At 48.8% G+C, this 19,288-nt stretch overlaps 1 protein-coding gene across 12 annotated transcripts in view; it reads left to right on the top strand.

The window, feature by feature from the left end:
• The window catches only part of cita (citron rho-interacting serine/threonine kinase a), a 55,278-nt gene extending 36,133 nt beyond the window's left edge, over window positions 1-19,145 (top strand). For 5 of the 12 annotated variants that reach the window (XM_081718767.1, XM_035527458.2, XM_081718759.1 and 2 more), the window contains 28 exons: window positions 730-904; window positions 1,551-1,748; window positions 2,064-2,117; window positions 2,890-3,087; window positions 3,726-4,055; window positions 5,007-5,111; window positions 5,233-5,373; window positions 5,917-6,024; window positions 6,462-6,657; window positions 7,111-7,278; window positions 7,851-7,874; window positions 9,720-9,860; window positions 10,474-10,654; window positions 11,377-11,468; window positions 11,590-11,694; window positions 11,887-12,056; window positions 12,588-12,632; window positions 13,150-13,230; window positions 13,396-13,531; window positions 13,756-13,895; window positions 13,980-14,072; window positions 14,225-14,333; window positions 14,471-14,599; window positions 14,746-14,826; window positions 15,046-15,124; window positions 15,243-15,422; window positions 16,716-17,076; window positions 17,268-19,145. In XM_081718767.1, the coding sequence (XP_081574893.1) occupies window positions 730-904; window positions 1,551-1,748; window positions 2,064-2,117; window positions 2,890-3,087; window positions 3,726-4,055; window positions 5,007-5,111; window positions 5,233-5,373; window positions 5,917-6,024; window positions 6,462-6,657; window positions 7,111-7,278; window positions 7,851-7,874; window positions 9,720-9,860; window positions 10,474-10,654; window positions 11,377-11,468; window positions 11,590-11,694; window positions 11,887-12,056; window positions 12,588-12,632; window positions 13,150-13,230; window positions 13,396-13,531; window positions 13,756-13,895; window positions 13,980-14,072; window positions 14,225-14,333; window positions 14,471-14,599; window positions 14,746-14,826; window positions 15,046-15,124; window positions 15,243-15,422; window positions 16,716-17,076; window positions 17,268-17,291 (3,844 nt within the window). In that variant the 3' untranslated portion in view covers window positions 17,292-19,145. The other 7 variants (XM_081718763.1, XM_081718762.1, XM_081718766.1 and 4 more) reach the window with 5 other exon arrangements.
• Window positions 19,146-19,288: the final 143 nt, after the last annotated feature.

The following is a 19,288-nucleotide window of genomic DNA, read 5'->3' as shown; positions in this document are numbered from 1 at the left end:
ACACCCTGAGCCTAACAGCCTTCTACGGACCCCACACCACACCCTGAGCCTAACAGCCTTCTACGGACCCCACACCACACCCTGAGCCTAACAGCCTTCTACGGACCCCACACCACACCCTGAGCCTAACAACCTTCTACGGACCCCACACCACACCCTGAGCCTAACAGCCTTCTACGGACCCCACACCACACCCTGAGCCTAATAACCTTCTACAGACCCCACACCACACCCTGAGCGTAACAGCCTTCTACGGACCCCACACCACACCCTGAGCCTAACAGCCTTCTACAGACCCCACACCACACCCTGAGCCTAATAACCTTCTACAGACCCCACACCACACCCTGAGCCTAACAGCCTTCTACGGACCCCACACCACACCCTGAGCCTAACAGCCTTCTACGGACCCCACACCACACCCTGAGCCTAACAACCTTCTACAGACCCCACACCACACCCTGAGCCTAACAGCCTTCTACGGACCCCACACCACACCCTGAACCTAACAGCCTTCTACAGACCCCACACCACACCCTGAGCCAAACTTGATTGCTTTTCGTATTTTCTCCCCATTGTTTGTGGCAAGGTACAAATCATTCCATTAAAAATGTAACTTGTTGTTTTGGTAGGTCATCACCTCACTGTTTGTGTGCGTTTGCGCATTGGGGTGTGTGTGTGTCTGTGCGTGCGTGCCTGTGCGTGCGTGCCTGCGTGCGTGCGGAGCAGGAAAGCCCAGGAGGAGATGATCTCAGAGCTGCGTCAGCAGAAGTTCTACCTGGAGTCACAGGCAGGGAAACTGGAGGCCCAGAACGCCAAGCTGGAGGAGCACCTGGAGAAGATGAGTCAACAAGAACAGAGCAAGAAGAGCCGCCTGATTGAACTGGAGACCAGGCTCCGAGAGGTGAGGGAGGGAGAGAAAGGGAGCGAGGGAGAGAAAGGGGGGAGAGCCTGTGGTGGAGGGGGAGAGAGAAGGGCAGACAGAGGAACAGATAGATGGGAGAAGGAGGGAAGGGGATGAACATGTGTTGAAGGAAGGTAGGTGGTATAGAGTGAGACAGGGAGGAAAGAGTCACAATAAGCCATTTCAGAAAGCTGCACTAAATGTGTAGCAAGAGTGTGATGCGGGTAGACAGATTATTACGAGTGAGTCACCAGAAATATAAAGAGATTTTGTTCTTTTTGTATTATAAAATGGACTCAGAATAGTAGTACAAATTATAGACATTAACCTTGAAAACTCTGGGCTTATTATTTAGTTATTAATCCCAAGGTATATATTCAGTGACTGCTGTGAAGTATTGAGTAACTACACTGAAAGGTAATATGAAAGGTATGTAGTTACAACAGTAAGGTATAAGAGTCTGGACCCACTGGCAGGTCCTGGGAATTTATTTTCTTGCTGGTGCTCTGTTAAATTAATGATTTTTGTATTTCATTTGCTGCATAGAACTGAAATAAACACCTACTTTTTTGAATGAAAAAAAGTGTTGCCATTATGCCTTTTTTTTTCTTTCACTGGCATTGTGTGTGCGTGTGCGCGCGTGTAGATGGGCCTGGAGCATGAAGAACAGAAGCTGGAGCTGAAGAGGCAGGTGACAGAGCTGACCCTGTCTCTGCAGGAGAGAGAGTCTCAGATCAGCAGCCTGCAGGCAGCGCGCCACGCTCTGGAGAGCCAACTGCAGCAGGCCAAGACTGAGCTGGAGGAGACCACAGCAGAAGCCGAGGAGGAGATCACCGCTCTTCGAGTGAGACACACACACACACACACCCCCTACATAGGCTCCTATGAAGGAGTGTACATCTCTGGCGGCAGCATACACACACACACAGATATGTAGGCTGTGCTTTATTATATAATGACTTTAGTATAGTCATTTATTTTAGTCTATTATTTATTCATGTTATCATATATAGTTATTAATTTTAGTGGGCTTAAATCTGCCTACATAATTTCCCAAGGTTTACTAAACAAGACACGTACACGCACACACAAAACACTAAAACACAGACACAGTCTTCTTAATCTTGATGCCATGCCTGTCCGCTTGTCCCCATGCCAGGCTCACAGAGATGAGATTCAGCGCAAGTTTGATGCACTGAGGGACAGCTGCTCGGTAGGTAGTGTGTATACACACACGCACGCACACACAGTCTCCAGAACCTAACAGAACTTTTATGTCACATCCATATCCAAGTATATAGAGGAACGAAATAAGGTCACACAGCATGTAGGGCAAGTTCTGTAGCCACAACAGTACATGTGAACAGAAGAAAATGAACATACAGTGCAGCTCACATAGTGCAAGGGAAGGCCAATAAATGAAACACAGTGGACAGGACAGTAGTAGTCTGAATGTTTAAACATTTAAACATGGCACAAGTAAAAACGCTATTCCCTGAGTGATAGATGGCATGACTGGATGTCACAGTGACATTTAGTGATGAGGGTCATGTTAAAGAGGCCGGTTCGAAATCTGTTTGCAAAGTGGGAGGGTGAACAGTGCGGGACAGCGGGCTGTTAACGGTTGTGATATCTTGGGGTGAGAAAGAACTTGTTGCAGACTGGCAGAAGTAGGCCGGACGCCGCGGTGCCTTCTGCCAGCCGGCAGGGAGGCAGAGACAGCGTGGGAGGTGTGGGAGGGCTCTTCCACTAAGCTGGAGGCCTGCCTGAGGCAGCACCGGCGACGTCCGTCCTGAATGGGAGGTAGACTGTCCACAGTAGGCTGTAGAGACAGAGACCTAATCCTAGGCCTAATCCAGAGAGTCCAGTAGGGCACGGGGCCAGTGCCAGTGGCCACGCTCTCGTAGTCGGGTGCCCCCTTTTCCCTACCCTGCAGCGGCCACCTCAGTGGTCACGATGGTGTGTCCTGTGTCCTGCGGCTGCAGGTGATCACAGACCTGGAGGAGCAGCTGACCCAGCTCACGCAAGAGAACGCCGAGCTGAACCAGCAGAACTTCTACCTGTCCAAGCAGCTGGATGCCGTGACAGACGAGAGTGAGGAGAGACTGCAGCTGGGCCAGGACGTGGACCGCCTGCGCCGCGAGGTGGCCGACAGGGAGATGCATCTCAACAACCAGAAACAGGTATACACACACACACACACACACACACACACACACCCCGACCTCAACAACCAGAAACAGGTACACACACACACCCCGACCTCAACAACCAGAAACAGGTACACACACACACCCCGACCACAACAACCAGAAACAGGTACACACACACACACACACACACACACACACACACCCCGACCTCAACAACCAGAAACAGGTACACACACACACACACACCCCGACCTCAACAACCAGAAACACACACACACACCCCGACCTCAGCAATCAGAAATGTACGTACACACACACCCCGACCTCAACAACCAGAAACAGGTACACACACACACACACACATCTACCTCAGCAATCAATCAGAGACGGGTACACACACCCCGACCTATACGTCAGTGCACACAGACACACACCCCTACCTCAATAAACAGAAGCAGGTACATATACTCCTCAACATCAAAAACAGGTACACAACATATTACACACGCGCACACACGCAACCCCAGACCGCAACCTTTCACAGCAGAAAAACAACATAACAACCAAAACCAGACACAACGCACGCCAACAACGCCCCCCCATTCCCCGACCACTCAGAAGCCGAATGCAGCCTCTGAGCCTCAACCCCCTGCCCCCTTCCCGCGCAGAACATCGAGACGCTGAAGACCACGTGCAGCATGCTGGAGGAGCAGGTGGTGGAGCTGGAGACGCTGAACGACGAGCTGCTGGAGAAGGAGCGTCAGTGGGAGGGCTGGAGGAGCGGCCTGGAGGATGAGAAGGCGCAGGCGGAGCGCCGCACGCGCGACCTACAGAGGCTGCTCGACGGCGAGAAGCAGAACCGGCTGCGCGCCGACCAACGCAGCTCAGAGTCACGGCAGGCCGTGGAGCTGGCCGTACGTGAGCACAAGGCCGAGATCCTCGCCCTTCAACAGGCGCTAAAGGAGCAGAGGCTCAAGGCTGAAAGCCTGTCCGACACGGTGAGTCTCACACACACACATACATACATACACTCACACACACACATACACACACTCCCTTCCCTCTTTCTCTCCCTGGTTTATTTTAGAACATGTTGGATATTAATATCAGGACTTAGTCTGCACCAGAAGGTTCTACCCCTGTGACGCCGTGACTCGGCAGATAACTGTGGTCCACCCGCGGTCTTTTCCTGGAGCCTGACATGCTGAACGTGTCTGGAACAGTGAATGGCTTTAAGTTTTAAAATTGTTCATGCAACAAATCAGGAAAATAATGGCATGGTGCTGAAATGGTGGAGAAAGCATCTGGCAATATTGCCATGGCAGTAACTCACACAAGCAAATTTAAATCCGATTTAAATATTTATATAACAACACCTTCCCACCCTAACATTAATTGACAGTAAATGGGATTCTGCCTGCCAACTTTATGTTCATGCTATAATATGTTATCCACAGTCTGCATCAGCGAGGTCAGTCATGAAGACCGGTGTCCTGTTTCATGAGAAAGCTGTTGCTTAGCCTTTAGGAAAGAAAGCTGGTGGGGGACCTTTTGTAAAGTCCTGAATGCGTAGTGAATGCATTATGTATGAGGACATTTTTCTCACTAGTGTATGAGGACATTTTTTCTCACTGGGCAATACCACAAATACCATATTCTAATATTGTCATAATGAAAAAAGTGCTGTTGAATATTTTCTATTCTTTAATTTAAGCTGTATTACTGTCTACCTTTTTCATATTTTATTACTTAATGAAAATTAGTTCTTCTGTCCACTCTCTCAAATCTCAGTCCTTCAGATGCTCTGCTTCCATGGTAAACTACATCTTACTCTCTGTGTGTGTGTGTGTGTGTGTGTGTGTGTGTGTGTGTGTGTGTGTGTGTGTGTGTGTGTGTGTGTGTGTGTGTGTGTGTGTGTGTGTGTGTGTGTGTGTGTGTGTCTTCTGCAGCTGAATGATCTGGAGAAGAAGCATGCCATGTTGGAGATGAATGCTCGCAGCCTCCAGCAGAAACTCGAGACTGAGAGAGAACTCAAACAGAGGCTTATGGAGGAAGTGGGTCTCTCTAACACGTCTCTTTGGTGTATTTTTTCACTTGGTTTACTTCACAGCACTGTGTGCATGTCAGGAGGGTCAGTGGTACAACGTGTGTGTATGTGTGTGTCTGTCCTCCCAGCAAGGGAAGCTGCAGCAGCAGATGGACCTCCAGAAGACCCACATCTTCAGACTGACTCAGGGCCTGCAGGACGCACTGGACCAGACAGACCTGCTCAAGACCGAGAGAACCGACCTGGAATACCAGCTCGAGAACATCCAGGTACACATATCCATGCTTCACAATTCATTGGCCTATCACTTACATCTGTGGTTATTTAACAGCCACACTCTGCTCACTACCCACTATAACAGCTCTTCACAAGGCTGCTTTAGAGGCAGGAGTCGTTGATGGCCCCTCAGACAGGAATAAAGTTCATGGGTTTGGACTGAATGAAGCGAGGAGATCCCTGGTGGAGACTTTGGCAGTGAATTGTTCTGCTCAGCATGGTCTCACAGTCTGTCTGTCTCCTGGGGCTTGAGCCGGAGCTATAATTACCCATACGAACACGCACAAGCACGCTAATCCAAATGCCCAATGTTCCATGTTGGGGGAATGTCAAACATGGAATATATGGAATCATATTTTTAATATAATTTTAAAACGGTGTGGCTGTTTTTTGTTTTGGGGTTCGGGGAGGGGTGTGTCCTAATGAATGACATTTTGATTGACTCGCATTTATCTTCGTTTCTTTTTTGTCTTCCCTCTGTCAGTTTCACTCACACTCACTCTCTGTCTCTCTGTGCCTGTCTTGTTCTCCCTCAGGCCGTGTACTCTCACGAGAAGGTGAAAATGGAGGGCACGATCTCCCAGCAGACCAAACTTATCGATTTCCTGCAGGCCAAGATGGACCAGCCCACTAAGAAAAAGAAGGTGTTTGAGTGAGAGTGGAAGTGATGGGAGAGAGTGAGACCGAGAGGTGAAGAGCACTATGCTCATTGTGACTCATGAGAACTTTTCCACTTCTCTCAAGCTCCCTCCAGTTTAACCTCATTCATAAAATCTATATGCAATTAGGAAGTCATTTATTGTATCTCTGTAGTGCTCTACTTATTATTCATAAAGTTGTGGGCTCGGCGGCAGTGGGTGCGGACATCGATTTGGATTCTTCGCTATTAAGTTGAGAGTGCCTCTTTATTTTTTTTGCTGACATGAACCATTTTAACTTAACTTCGGCTGCAGTCAAGGTTATTGAAGGTTGAGTGAGGTATGCAAAGGAAGATTCCTTCCAATTTACACCCTTCAAGGTGCAGTTATTCTCCCCCTGAACCTCGCCTCGTTTCTGTCCGTTTCCGGGCGTGACGTGACAGGGCATTTTCGGGCGCAGGCGAGACGAGCTGGGCGCTAGCGGCAATGGAGCGGTGGGCATGGCTCAGAGCCAGCCGGCCGTGCCCATGCAGTACAGCGACATGAAGGCGGCCCTGGAGAAGGAGCGGGCTCGCTGCTCTGAGCTGGAGGAAGCGCTGCAGAAGATGAGGATAGAACTGCGCTCGCTACGAGAAGAAGGTGAGGAGCTCTCTAAGGAGCCGTTCTCTATCTCGCGCTCTAGCTCATGCGCTCACTCGATCTCTCTCTCTCTGCGGTCACTTGTTACTTTCGTTCTCGCTCTCTTTTGTCCATTACGTCCTTAACTCACTCACTCACACACACTCACACTCTCTCGCCCTCTTTGTCTTGCCCTTGAATTCTGTTGTTCTTCTCTTTCTTATTGCCATCAGCAGACCTGATGTTTCCTCTATTTAACATTAGTTTACTTTCATCCTAAGGGATAAATCCAGTCAGTTGTTGTTATGGTCATGTGACTGCCCTCTCTAGTGCCCCGCATGAACATCCTCCCCAGTCTGCCTGGGTGCGTCTCCAAATTTGGCCCTTTTTCACCACATGTGTCTCTAAGTCCAACTGCTGTCTGCTTTTGCTCTGAGGTCGACGTGTGTGTGTGTGTCTCCTTCACATCTCCAGCAGCTCATTTTAAGGCGCAGGAGCACGTGCCCCCCTCCACCCCAGCCTCCGCCCGTCACCAGATCCTCATGTCGGCCATCGTGAAGTCGCCCGAGCGGCAGCCCAACATCAGCAGCCTCCTGAACCCGGCCAGCTCCGCCCGCCGCAAGGAGTCCTCCACCCCCGAGGGTGAGCCCCAGTAATAACCCAAATTGCGTTTTAGAATTCTTGACCTAAGAGACCTGTTTCTAACACAAAAGGGAACAAAAAGGTTCCCCGTCGAGGTGTGGTGGCCTTGTGCCCCTGTGGGTTTACCTTTCAGCTGTTTGAACTTTCTTTTCCTAAGACTCTTACTCCACCTCATTTCTGTATGTGTCTCCTGCCCTGGCCCCCTCTCTCTGCTGGGCTGTGTGGGGTCAGGCCCTGTCACCCTCTCTCTGCCGGGCTGTGTGGGGTCAGGCCCTGGCCCCCTCTCTCTGCCGGGCTGTGTGGGGTCAGGCCCTGGCCCCCTCTCTCTGCCGGGCTGTGTGGGGTCAGGCCCTGGCCCCCTCTCTCTGCCGGGCTGTGTGGGGTCAGGCCCTGGCCCCCTCTCTCTGCCGGGCTGTGTGGGGTCAGGCCCTGGCCCCCTCTCTCTGCCGGGCTGTGTGGGGTCAGGCCCTGGCCCCCTCTCTCTGCCGGGCTGTGTGCTGTCTCCTCTCTCTTTTTGTCTTTGTGAAGCCTGAGACCTCTTTGTCTTCTCTTGTCTCTTCTACTCCTTTCAGAGAAGAGGAGGGTTACATTTGAAAGTAAGTCTTCCGCTCGCTTCTCTCCATTTCTCTCTCACATCTTTCCTCCTTCTCTCTTTCTTTCTTTTCCTCCCGTTCTATGGCTGCACTCCTTCATCTGCTCGTCTCTCTTATCGGTGAGATTTGGTCATTTGGGCAGATTTATGAAGCTATGCACTTCAGGAATATCGACTTACTTTCTGTCTTAAGAGTCAAGATCTCTTCACCTTCTTGGAGCTTTGGTCTTTTGGCTCTGGAAAAAAAGCTTTGAGACCTTTTTGTTTTCTTAACATCTTTTGTTCTAGGGATTTTTTGGTGGAAAAAATCACAAATTTATCATCTTAATAGACCTGCCTAGTCTGGGCTTTGTTATTTTGAGAGTTAAAATGAATAATCATTTGACATTTCAAGTTTCAAGTTTGGTTTATTTGTCACATACATAGTCATACACAGTACAACACGCAGTGAAATGGTGGAGAGTGCTCTGTCCAAACTGAGGAAGAGAACCAGGGGTGCATAGAGGAAAAAAAATATATATATTTCATTACTGTGGAAAATAAACATTTAAAACCCTTTAAAAATGCCAAAAATAAATCTAAAAATGATGTATCATATGTTAATATCCATTTATCTTGGGAGTAGTTAGAGTAATAACTAAGAGCCCTATGAGGGGAGTGACGTGTTCTAGCTGGCCTACTTTTCTCACCTCTTCACCCCTTCAACCCTCACGCCCCTATGGACAAGGGCTAATTTTAAACCAATATATTAGTCCAATATTATATATTCTGTGTGTGTATGAGTAGTAAGAGCAGCAGTGAGAGAAGTACACGAGCCAATATGTACATCGCCATCCAGTCTGTCCCGTAAGCTATCCAAAGTATGCAGTCGTCTGTGCATAGCGATGTAAACCTGCTCTTTTATTGGTCTGGCATTTGTTGATTCTGGTGTCTTCCTGGTATGTGCCACAAACAAAGCACTTCTCCCACTAAGTTTCCTATGCAAAAGCGCTCTTCATCTCTCTCTTGCTCTCTCTCTCGCTCTCTCGCTCTCTCTCTCTGATTTGACTGCTCCTCGGATTCAGTATTTGAGTCTCAGCTCTGGTCCCTGCCCTAAAGCATGCATTATACTGGCTTTGGTATGAGACCGCACTTGCCCATCTGCTTGCATGCCCCCCCCCTCTCTCTCTCACACTGTCTGTCTGGCTCTTCTTCTTTCACCCATCATCTGTTTCCAGTGGTTGCTCTGTTGCTCCAATCTCTGCTTTCTAATCTCCTTTGACTCCCCCCTCTCTCTTTCTGTGCATCTCTCCCTCCCTCCCCCCCTCTCTCTCTCTCTCTCTCTCTCTCTCTCCCTCTCTCTCTCCCTCCCTCCCTCCAGCAGCACACAAAGCTCTGTGCATGTGAAACTCTATGCTCCTCCTCTCCACCCCCCCCCCTCCAGGAAAGGAAAGGTCTCCATCTGCTTATATTTTCCCATATGATTCTTGGGACAAAACGTTTGGTTTGAAATGTGGGCGACGTGTGCTCTTGGACAGAGTGCCCGGGATATAGTGATGTCCTTGTCCCTGCTGCTCTCGTTGCCCCCTGCGCCGGGACGGCTTAGATGTGGCGTTAGCGCTGATGAGTCTGCCGTTGGACCTAGTTTAGTTGGGTGGATGTGACTGGACGGGAGGAGCTCGTCCAGAGGTCAATGGCTGTTGGCTGTTTCATCAAAAGTCGTGTACTTTCACCATACATCCTTTTTCCTTCAGTACAGCATGGGTGCATCGTGATGAGCGACACGAACGTTTGGAAAGAGTAAGGGCATGAAAGACTACGGTCCTGACTAAACCAGTAAATGTAAACAAGACCTTCTCTCTCTCTCTAGAGTACGGGCGGAGGGCGGTGAAGGAGAGGATGCACCATAACATCCCTCACCGCTTCACCGTGGGCCTCAACATGAGAGCGGCCAAGTGTGCCGTCTGCCTGGACACCGTGCACTTTGGCCGCCAGGCTGCCACCTGCCTGGGTATGTGAGCAGGCACGTTTCTACACACACACACACACACACACACACACACACACACACACACACACACACACACACACACACACACACACACACACTCACTCACTCTCACTATCATTTCGCACTACCATATGTTCGGAGATACAGGTTGTATGGTGGGGGTTTTTGTGTGTGTGTTTCACATATTTTGTACATCAGTGTGTCAGAGTTCAGTCCTGCAGGGGCATGGGATTTTTTAATATAAGTGAATCAAAGTTTCAGCTAATGACCCAGCTTTTCATTAGTTAATTTGGGTTTGTTAGATCAGACACGGTTATCCTCCAGACTGTTGTCCTCCAGCACCTGAGTTTGACATGCTCGATATACACCACATTGTAAAATTACTTTAATTTTGTTTGAACTAAACATTAATTAATAAGTTATGACGACATGACTGATTAACGTGCTAACTGACGTGTAGCATCTTGGGTATATTACTGATTCTTCTGTTACTCTGTGTTCCGTTTCATCTGCCAGTTGCTCACTTGTTCAACATGAAGGGAAACAAATCATTAATTCCCTTTTCTCTGTGACTTTTTCGTCTCATCATCAATCACTTCTGTCCTTCCCTCAGAGTGTCACACACTGTGCCATCCCAAGTGCTCTCCATGCCTCCCGGCTACATGTGGCCTGCCTCCTGAGTATGCCACCCACTTTTCCGAGGCCCTGTGCCGGGACAAGGCCAACTCGCCAGCCCTGCAGGTCAAAGAGGCCTCGGGCCATGTGCGCCTGGAGGGCTGGATGAAGCAGCCCAGGTAGGAGAGCCCTGTCCAAGGCGTGGGCAGGTCTGCTATGCCAAAATGCCATAAAGGAGGTGCAAGGGTGAAGGAGAAGGGTGCGTTCAGTCCTCCATCCAGTCGACTGTTAATCGTGCCATTTCAGCAGGTCACCTCCCACGCTGTGCAAGAAAATGTGTTGTATATAATCCTCGCTCTAGCCAGTATATAGCTAGTGTTTTCTCTCTCAAATTCATAAGGTAAACAATCCTGGATGTCCTATTGGGCTTGTTCCTGCCCTACAGAAATCGTATCCCAGTTTCTTAGGGACATTTATATTAAAGCCTCTTCACATTTTCAACAATTCCTTAAACGCCTGAAAGAACAAACGCTGACGACCAACCCCTGACTCGCTGTAGAACAGCAGGTTCATCAAATATAAAGGACATGATATTTAATATTTAAAAAGATTTGAATTCTTTAGATCCTCTTAAACACACAGTTTCATTTCATTTGTGCCTTGGCCCAGGTGTGTGTTTGTATGCTAGCTGACGGGGGAGTGATTAACGACTCTGAAGTTGGTGCTTTACCTCCCCTGCACCACACATTTCAAAACATTGCCCACCTTAGGGCTTGATGCGATCCCCCGGGTGCGCGGCTAGGAGGGAAACCACTGAAATGCGCAGTGCAGGAAGTGGAGGGGGAAATGCGGCTGCAAGAGGGTGAATAGCAAGCTGCTAATCAGCGTAAATGCCCCGCAGGAACGGCAAGCGCGGCCAGCAGGGCTGGGAGAGCAAGTACGTGGTCCTGGATGGAACCAAAGTGTCCATCTACGAGTCTGAACCCAGAGAAGGTACTCCCCCACTCCTACGGACACTGTGCAGTGGGTACAGACATGATGCATGTACGCACGTTCGAGCGTGTAAGTAAAAGGTGTGTGTGTGTGTGTGTGTGTGTGTGTGTGTGTGTTGCAGATTCAGTGAAGCCACAGGAGGAGTTCGAGCTGTGTTTGCCTGATGGAGAGGTGACAGTGCATGGAGCAGTCGGGGCTTCAGAACTCATTAACACTGCAAAGTCAGGTTAGAGTCCCAATGCACACTGCCATAAGCCAAACCCATTATTAACATCACTGAAGTTGATGTTAACTACGTAACACACTTTATTTGCTCTTTCTTAGTTTTTTTTTCTGTCTATACAATCAATTTGTTTTTGAAAATCGCTGTGGGATCCTTCAAATGTTCATAAAAAGGATTGTTTGTGTGTCTGTCCAGATATCCCGTACGTGCTGAAGCTGGAGTCCCATCCCCACACTACTTGTTGGCCTGGTCAGTCTCTCTACTTCATGGCTCCTAGTTTCCCTGATAAGCAGCGCTGGGTAGCTGTGCTGGAGTCTGTGGTAGCTGGCAGCAGGGGCTCCCGCGAGAAAACGGAGTCCGACGCAGTGAGTGGAATGACAGAGTGTGGATGGCTGTGGCTGTGTGTGTGTGTGTCTGTGTGTCTCTATGTTGTTGTCTGGCTGTGTGTGTGTGTGTGTGTGTGTGTGTGTGTGTGTGTCTCTATGTTGTTGTCTGGCTGTGTGTGTGTGTGTCTCTGTTGTTGTCTGGCTGTGGCTGTGGCTGTGTGTGTGTCTATGTTGTTGTCTGGCTGTGTGTGTGTGTGTGTGTGTGTGTGTGTGTGTGTGTGTGTGTGTGTGTCTCTAAGTTGTTGTCTGGCTGTGTATATGTGTGTTTTGTCTAAGGGATTTGTAAACTTGTAAACATTATTTTCCCATCACACGACTGAGACAGTGGTGATCTTCTATCATCCTCTTTTCTGAGCTTCCCTAATTCTCTAATTTTCTTTTTTCTGTTGTCCCTCATGTCCTTTTGTCATTTTTGTCATTTCGTAACCTTTCCATCTGGTCTGCGTTTCTAATCAGATCTAAACTTTAATCCTCCCTGCCCTTGTGTGTGTTGTGTGATCAATGCTATAGGCAGGTGTAGCTAAACGACAGAAGACTCTCTCGCCTCTGGTGCAGGTAAACCCATTTCAAGCCTCCAGCTTATTTGTTTGCCTGCTGCTTGGATTCTGCTCCATTCATTTCTTTCTGCACACCAGAGACACACACACACATACATACATACACACACACACTTGAAATACACACCTACATGAAATACAATCCCAAATAGTAGTCCCAGTGATGGGCTTGCAGTCTTCTAAAGTATTTCAATCTGCATTACAGAGCAGCTTAGCACGTTTTCTTGTCCATGTGCCTCAGACTTTGTGTTGGTGTGTGCATGTGCACATCGCACCTTCAGTTCGTGGAGACTGCCATCCATCCCTTCTCTGCAGGACTGTGATTGGATCTCCTCCATGCCGTCCTCAGCTCTGGCCTAGACGCTAATGGCCCTGTGGTCGTGCTGCTTGTGTGTTTATGTTCTTGTGGTGTGCAAGCCATGACCCCCACAAATCTAAACGTTAGTGTGCCAGTTCGGACATGATCACCCACCCTAAACCTCTTTCTCAAACACGCTCCCCCCTCTGACATGTAGAAACTGTTGGGGAACTCTTTGTTGAAGCTGGAGGGTGATGACCGGTTGGATATCAACTGTACTTTACCCCTGACTGATCAGGTATTCCCATAGCACTTGTTCATCTCTTATTGGATAAATCTAGCAGTACTGGGCTCAGAGTCATTCTGCTGGGGAATGTGTTGTGTAATGATAGAAATACTTCACTGGCATTGTGTCAGTGTACTATGTGAATGATGGGACTTCTCATGCTTACGTGTGTTTCAGATCGTGATGGTGGGTTCAGAGGAAGGTCTGTACGCACTGAACGTTATAAAAAACTCTCTGACTCACATTCCGGGCCTGACGGCAGTCTTCCAGATCCAGATCCTCAAAGAGCTCGACAAACTGCTCATGATCACAGGTCAGTGTATGCACGCGCACACACACAAACGCATAAATCCAAGTACCCACAGCCATACGCACAAACCCAAGCAGAACGTTTTGTAACGTTCAATTGTCCCAACACAGTCCTCCACTCACACTAACCCTAGTCACACAGAGATGACCTCTCACTCACTACAGCATCAGTGCCTCACTGTGTGTGTGTGTGTGTGTGTGTGTGTGTGTGTGTGTGTGTACATGAAGGAGAGGAGCGTGCCCTGTGTCTGGTAGACATTAAACGAGTGAAGCAGTCTCTGTCCCAGGCTCACCTGCCCGCTCAGCCAGAGCTCAGCCCCTACATCTTTGAGGCAGTCAAGGGGTGCCATCTCTTTGCCTCCGGAAAGGTAGGCTTTCTGCATAGCTTCATATTCCCACCAACAGCCCGAAGAACCCTTTATGAATACCCTGTGTGTGTGTGTGCGCTCCAGATTGAGAACGGCATGTGCATCTGTGCCGCGATGCCCAACAAAATCACCATCCTGCGCTACAATGACAGCCTCAGCAAGTTCTGCATCAGGAAAGTGGGTCTGCAGCCCAGCCACACTCCCCCTAGAGCTCGCCTTTGTGTATTACAACTGGAGCAATATCAGGCCTTTATTCCCCCCCTCCCCTTTCTCCTCTTCCTTCTGTTTTCTCTCTCTCTCTCTCTCTCTTTTCTTCTGCCCGCTCTCAGGAGATCGAGACCTCAGAGCCCTGTAGCTGTATCCACTTCACAGGTTACAGCATCATCATCGGCACCAACAAGTTCTACGAGATCGAGATGAAGCAGTATGTGCTAGAGGGTAAGATCAACAACACACACACACACACACACACACACACACACACACATCTGATCTATAGTGCCTTGTCTTGTGGATGAAATAATAAAATGCATGTTTGTGTCGGGGGGTGTGTGTGTGTGTGTGTGTGTGTCCAGAGTTCCTGGATAAGAATGACGTGACGCTGGCCTCGGCCGTGTTCGCCGCTTCCTCCCACAGCTTCCCCATCTCTATCATCCAGGTGTCTTGCTCTCCGCAGAAAGACGAGTACCTGCTCTGCTTCCACGGTACACAAACTACACCTGTGTGTGTGTGTGTGTGTGTGTGTGTGTGTGTGTGTGTGTGTGTGTGTGTGTGTGTGTGTGTGTGTGTGTGTGTGTGTGAGAGAGAGAGCAAAAAAGGTGTTTTTTGTAACGTTCAATTGTCTCTTTAGAGTTTGGAGTGTTTGTGGACGCGTATGGCCGCAGGAGTCGCAGTGATGATATCAAATGGAGCAGGCTACCTCTGTCCTTTGGTGAGCTTGTCACTGTCCACCTCGACCTAACACACACACACACACACACACACACACACACAGTCTCTCTTTAGAAGCATCCATTAGTTGCTTGTTCCTCCACAGAGTCAAGCTGTCTTTCTTTAATACAGAATATAAATTGTCATAGGTGTTGTTAAGCCCTTAACCATGTTAGGACCACCATCAGTCTGTGTTCAAATGGAGTCTTTCCCCCTACAGCATACAGAGAGCCCTACTTGTTTGTGACTTATTTCAACTCTCTGGATGTGATTGAGGTTCAGAGCCACTCTGCCCTGGGGTAAGGACTGAGACATGGTTTTAATCTTTCTTGTTATATACCTAGCCAAGGTTCTCAAGAGCCTTCAGCCAAATGTGTGTGTGTGTGTGTGTGTGTGTGTGTGTGTGTGTGTGTACAGGCCTCACGCCTACGCCCACCTGGACATCCCCAACCCGCGGTACCTGGGTCCGGCCATCTCATCTGGCGCAGTCTATCTGGCTTCGTCCTACCAAAACAAGCTTAGGGTGATCTGCTGCAAGGGCAACCTGGTCCAGGAGGGCTCCTCCTCTGAGCCACAGAGGAACGGCTCCACTCGCAGGTCAGCTGCCGCGCCACAGTGGGGCGCCAGCGAGCACATCCACACCTGCACGCAACCTGGGGGGGGGGGGGGAGCTGTCGCTTGGGTAGGTTAGCAGCACCAGGTTGCCGCAGAGCACAGTGCTAATGAAGGAGGCGTGTGTGTGGGACGGTGGTGGCTAGCTGAATAGGTTTGTCATGCGTCGTCATGGCGCCCGTTATCAAGGAACCTCAGTCGGAGCTCTTTGGACGGGTTCCTTGTACCTGCGGGTGGTTCATTCACGGGGAGAGAGTTGCCAGAATGCGCGGAGGCCACGCTCACTCGCGACGAGTCTAGTCTGGTGTGGCTGTCATGGTGGTGATGTGTGCTTGAGGGTGTCTGGATCATTTGCTCTGTGAGCAGCACTGTAGCACTCTGTCTTCACACAAGTAAATGGGCATAACTGTTGGTCATGTGATCCATGTGCGACACTCACGGTACACCCTGTTCTTTCCAGGAGGAAGAGTGCTTTTTTTATTTGCTCCAAGGTGTGAGGAGGCTTATTGCTCATTTTTAATCATGTCGACTTTTATCATACAAAATGTGATCAAATGTGTTTAAGTGAAATGTGATAAATAAAGTAAGCTTTTTAAAGGATGTTCTGCTCTCTGTATGGTGTGTTGGTACTCCCACCTGTTGGTTGTTTGTTATATTACACACTGTAGTTCAGCTAGCGAGGCAGCTCCTATATAATCTGACTTGTCTCTTGGCCAGTGCAATTGGCTATTAGAACACTCAGCCCAACGCAGCAATACGCTAAAAGCGAACCGACCTCAGGGTTGGGCATTTGTTTACGTGGCGCTCATAGGACATGGCTAGTATTTATTAAACTCTCTCAGCTTATGTGCTGTGATAGCACTGCTAAGAGAATGTGCTGGCCATCGTGAGGGTAAGTATCCGATTTCTAATTTGTTTCATTGTGTTTTGATGCTAAATGGTGCCAGCTGATAGATGCACAAACAAAACTGCACTGTTGCGCATTTGGTGATGTATCTTAACTTCATTCACAAGCACACCTCTGGTTGGTTCTTTGATGATCATCTACTGTAAACTACACCTATTAAATGAATGTGAAGGGTTGGGTGTGTGCTGGTGTCTGTCATGTGAGTCTGAGCTGCAAAGTCTTAGGGTGGGGTGACCCTGCTCTGTCTTACTTTCTCTCACTGTGTGTGTGTGTGTGTGTGTGTGTGTGTGTGTGTGTGTGTGTGTGTGTGTGTGTGTGTGTGTGTGCACATTTTGTCTTGACCCTCACACCTTTTGTGGTCTCCCTCCTAGCCCTAACAAGCGTGGCCCTCCCTCCTACAATGAGCACATTTCTAAACGTCTGGCCGCCGGGCCCATGTCCCAGGAATCTTTGCACCAACCCGGCACGCCCCACCGCTACCGCGAAGCCCGCACCGAGTTCCGCAGAGACAAGTCGCCCTCCCGCCCACTCGAGAGGGAGAAGTCGCCCGGCCGCCTGGTGGAGCAGAGGCTGGAGCGCTCGCCCGGCCGGGCTATGGACCCCCGGCTGGACCGCTCACCCGGCCGGGTGATGGATCTGCGCAGGGAGAGGTCGCCTGGCCGGGCGTTCGAGGAGCCCCGCCAGAGGCTGCACACAAGTTCGGCACGCACGCCAATCAGTGGGGTTAATAAGGTATGAGAGGTACTGCATCCAAACTAGACACTGTAAGGCATCACACGATTGAACGCAATTAAGTTTCCTGTTGGAGCAACCAGTTCAACCCTTTAGGTGTACTGGTCTGTTTTTCAGTCCTAATCAAAAAGAGTCTTCTCGGTGCTGATCTGAGTACCAATGTGTGAATGTGTTTGTGTATGCACCCACAGGTATGGGATCAGTCATCCGTGTGAGTGACGTGAGCCCTGGAGCAACCAGTTGAGAGGAACACAGTCGTGTCACCCCCCCCCCCCACCACCCACACACACACACACACACACACACACACACGACAATAAATGAAAAGAGAAGGGGAGGGGTGTAGTGCAGTAAGTCATGTGACCTACTCAACTACCCCAAGGCAAAGCAGAGGCAACCAGTAAAACCTCTGCACCGTACAACACAGCACAACGTCTCACTTTAGAAGGCCTTACTGAAAGAATAACACTTTATGTAATTATTAACATACATCTGGCCAGCAGTCTATAGTATTACTAACATTTCTAAATGTCGAATGGGGTTGCTTGGTTCCATAATTGGAGGTTTTTGACTTGATGTGGAATACCACATGGCATTATATGTTCCATGTCACTAGTGACCCGTCTGTGACCCTCTGCTCTTCTCTCCTGTCTGTCTATTTTTCTTGTCGCCTTTCTTCAGTTCATGTGTTGAGCTAGGTTGCCCAGAAGCACCACGGTGAAAAGATCACTGGGAGAGACGGTAGTCCGACATCACTTTGTACACCAATTTCTTAGTTATCTTAACGCCGCGGTGCTTTTGGGAACTAGGCCCTGTGCCCGCTCTGTTGTCTTGTGTCTCTCTCTCTCCATGCCTGTCTCTGTTCTACCCCCACTGGCCCACGAACAGCCCACTGGCCCTTTTGAAGGAACAGGAGCTTTGTATTAACTTCAGGATGTACATAGGCTAATCTTTCAGTTGTTTTGGGTTTTTTTTTTACACTGTAAAAGGGAATACTACGGCTGGTTTGGCCATGTCTATTTTTGTTAACAGAAGAAAGCAAGAAGCCCCTGAATGTCTGAACTAAACATGTGGACCACATACATGTCCATGCCTGCGCTTCAAACGGGACGTTTAGCTCGGATCCGGCTGGTGTGTGTGTGTGTGTGTGTGTGTGTGTGTGTGTGTGTGTGTGTGTGTGTGTGTGTGTGAGAGATGCGCGCCATGTGGATGTATAGCTCGGATCCTCTCCTCTAAGCGAGTACAAGTAGCAGCTTCAGACTTGTACATCTTGAACATTTCTATGTTTTGCTACTGTACCTGCTGCAGCTCCGTTGTAAGATCTGTGTGTATAGTGTTTTAACCATTGTTTCTCTCCCGCAAACAGTTAAGCACTACAACGGATTGTTTTCCCTTTTGTTTTTTGTTTTCTACGGCACAGAAAAATGTAACAAGAATGGCGACAGTCCGCGAAGCCGGCCACCGTACACTGGACGGTCCTGGCTCGTTATTCGAGCCAGTGTGACCTTTGACCCTCAGGATTCAAAAGAACGAATAGTAGAAGTATGAATTAACTAAATTAATGGTATGCTGAAGTGCCACATTCAATAAACAGCCCCTGCAGGGCCACATATCCATAGCAACTTCTCTCTGTGTGTGTGTGTGTGTGTGTGTGTGTATGTGTGTATATGTATGTGTATATATATATATATATATATATATATATATATATATATATATATATATATATATATATATATATATATATATATATATATAGACACACACACACACACACACCTCAAATAGTGCCAGGTCAGATACGAACACTAATAGCCATTCGTGCAGTGCAGTCTCACTCTGTAGCATGTAAACTATATGGGAAACGAACCATATCGTTTCTTCATCACCTTTCGGTCTCTGGTTAGCGTGTTATTTGCACTTCTTCCCTTGTGCTCTCAATGCTGATGTCCAAGAACTTTCCTTGTAGTTTTTACTTCTCTCTTCCTCCTCCCCCCCACCTTTTTTTTTTTTTAAATGTCGCACTAACTATAACAAATATTAAAAGAAGACTCTATCTTTCTTTGGAATGTGTGGTTTGTCTTTCTTTTTTTCTTGTGACACACCAAGTGTAGTCTGAGGTGAGGGGAGCGGTGGAAACGCTGGGTTAGTCGGTTTGTTTTTACAAACTATTGCATCCGTTACTAATGGAGACAATGAGCATGGGGTTCAG

Source organism: Electrophorus electricus, chromosome 8 (genome assembly GCF_041902795.1).
Source record: "Electrophorus electricus isolate QZ-2024a chromosome 8, ASM4190279v1, whole genome shotgun sequence".
NCBI lineage: Eukaryota > Metazoa > Chordata > Actinopteri > Gymnotiformes > Gymnotidae > Electrophorus > Electrophorus electricus.
The sequence above is the reverse complement of the archived record's forward strand: the minus strand, read 5'-3'. Positions and strand labels throughout refer to the sequence as shown.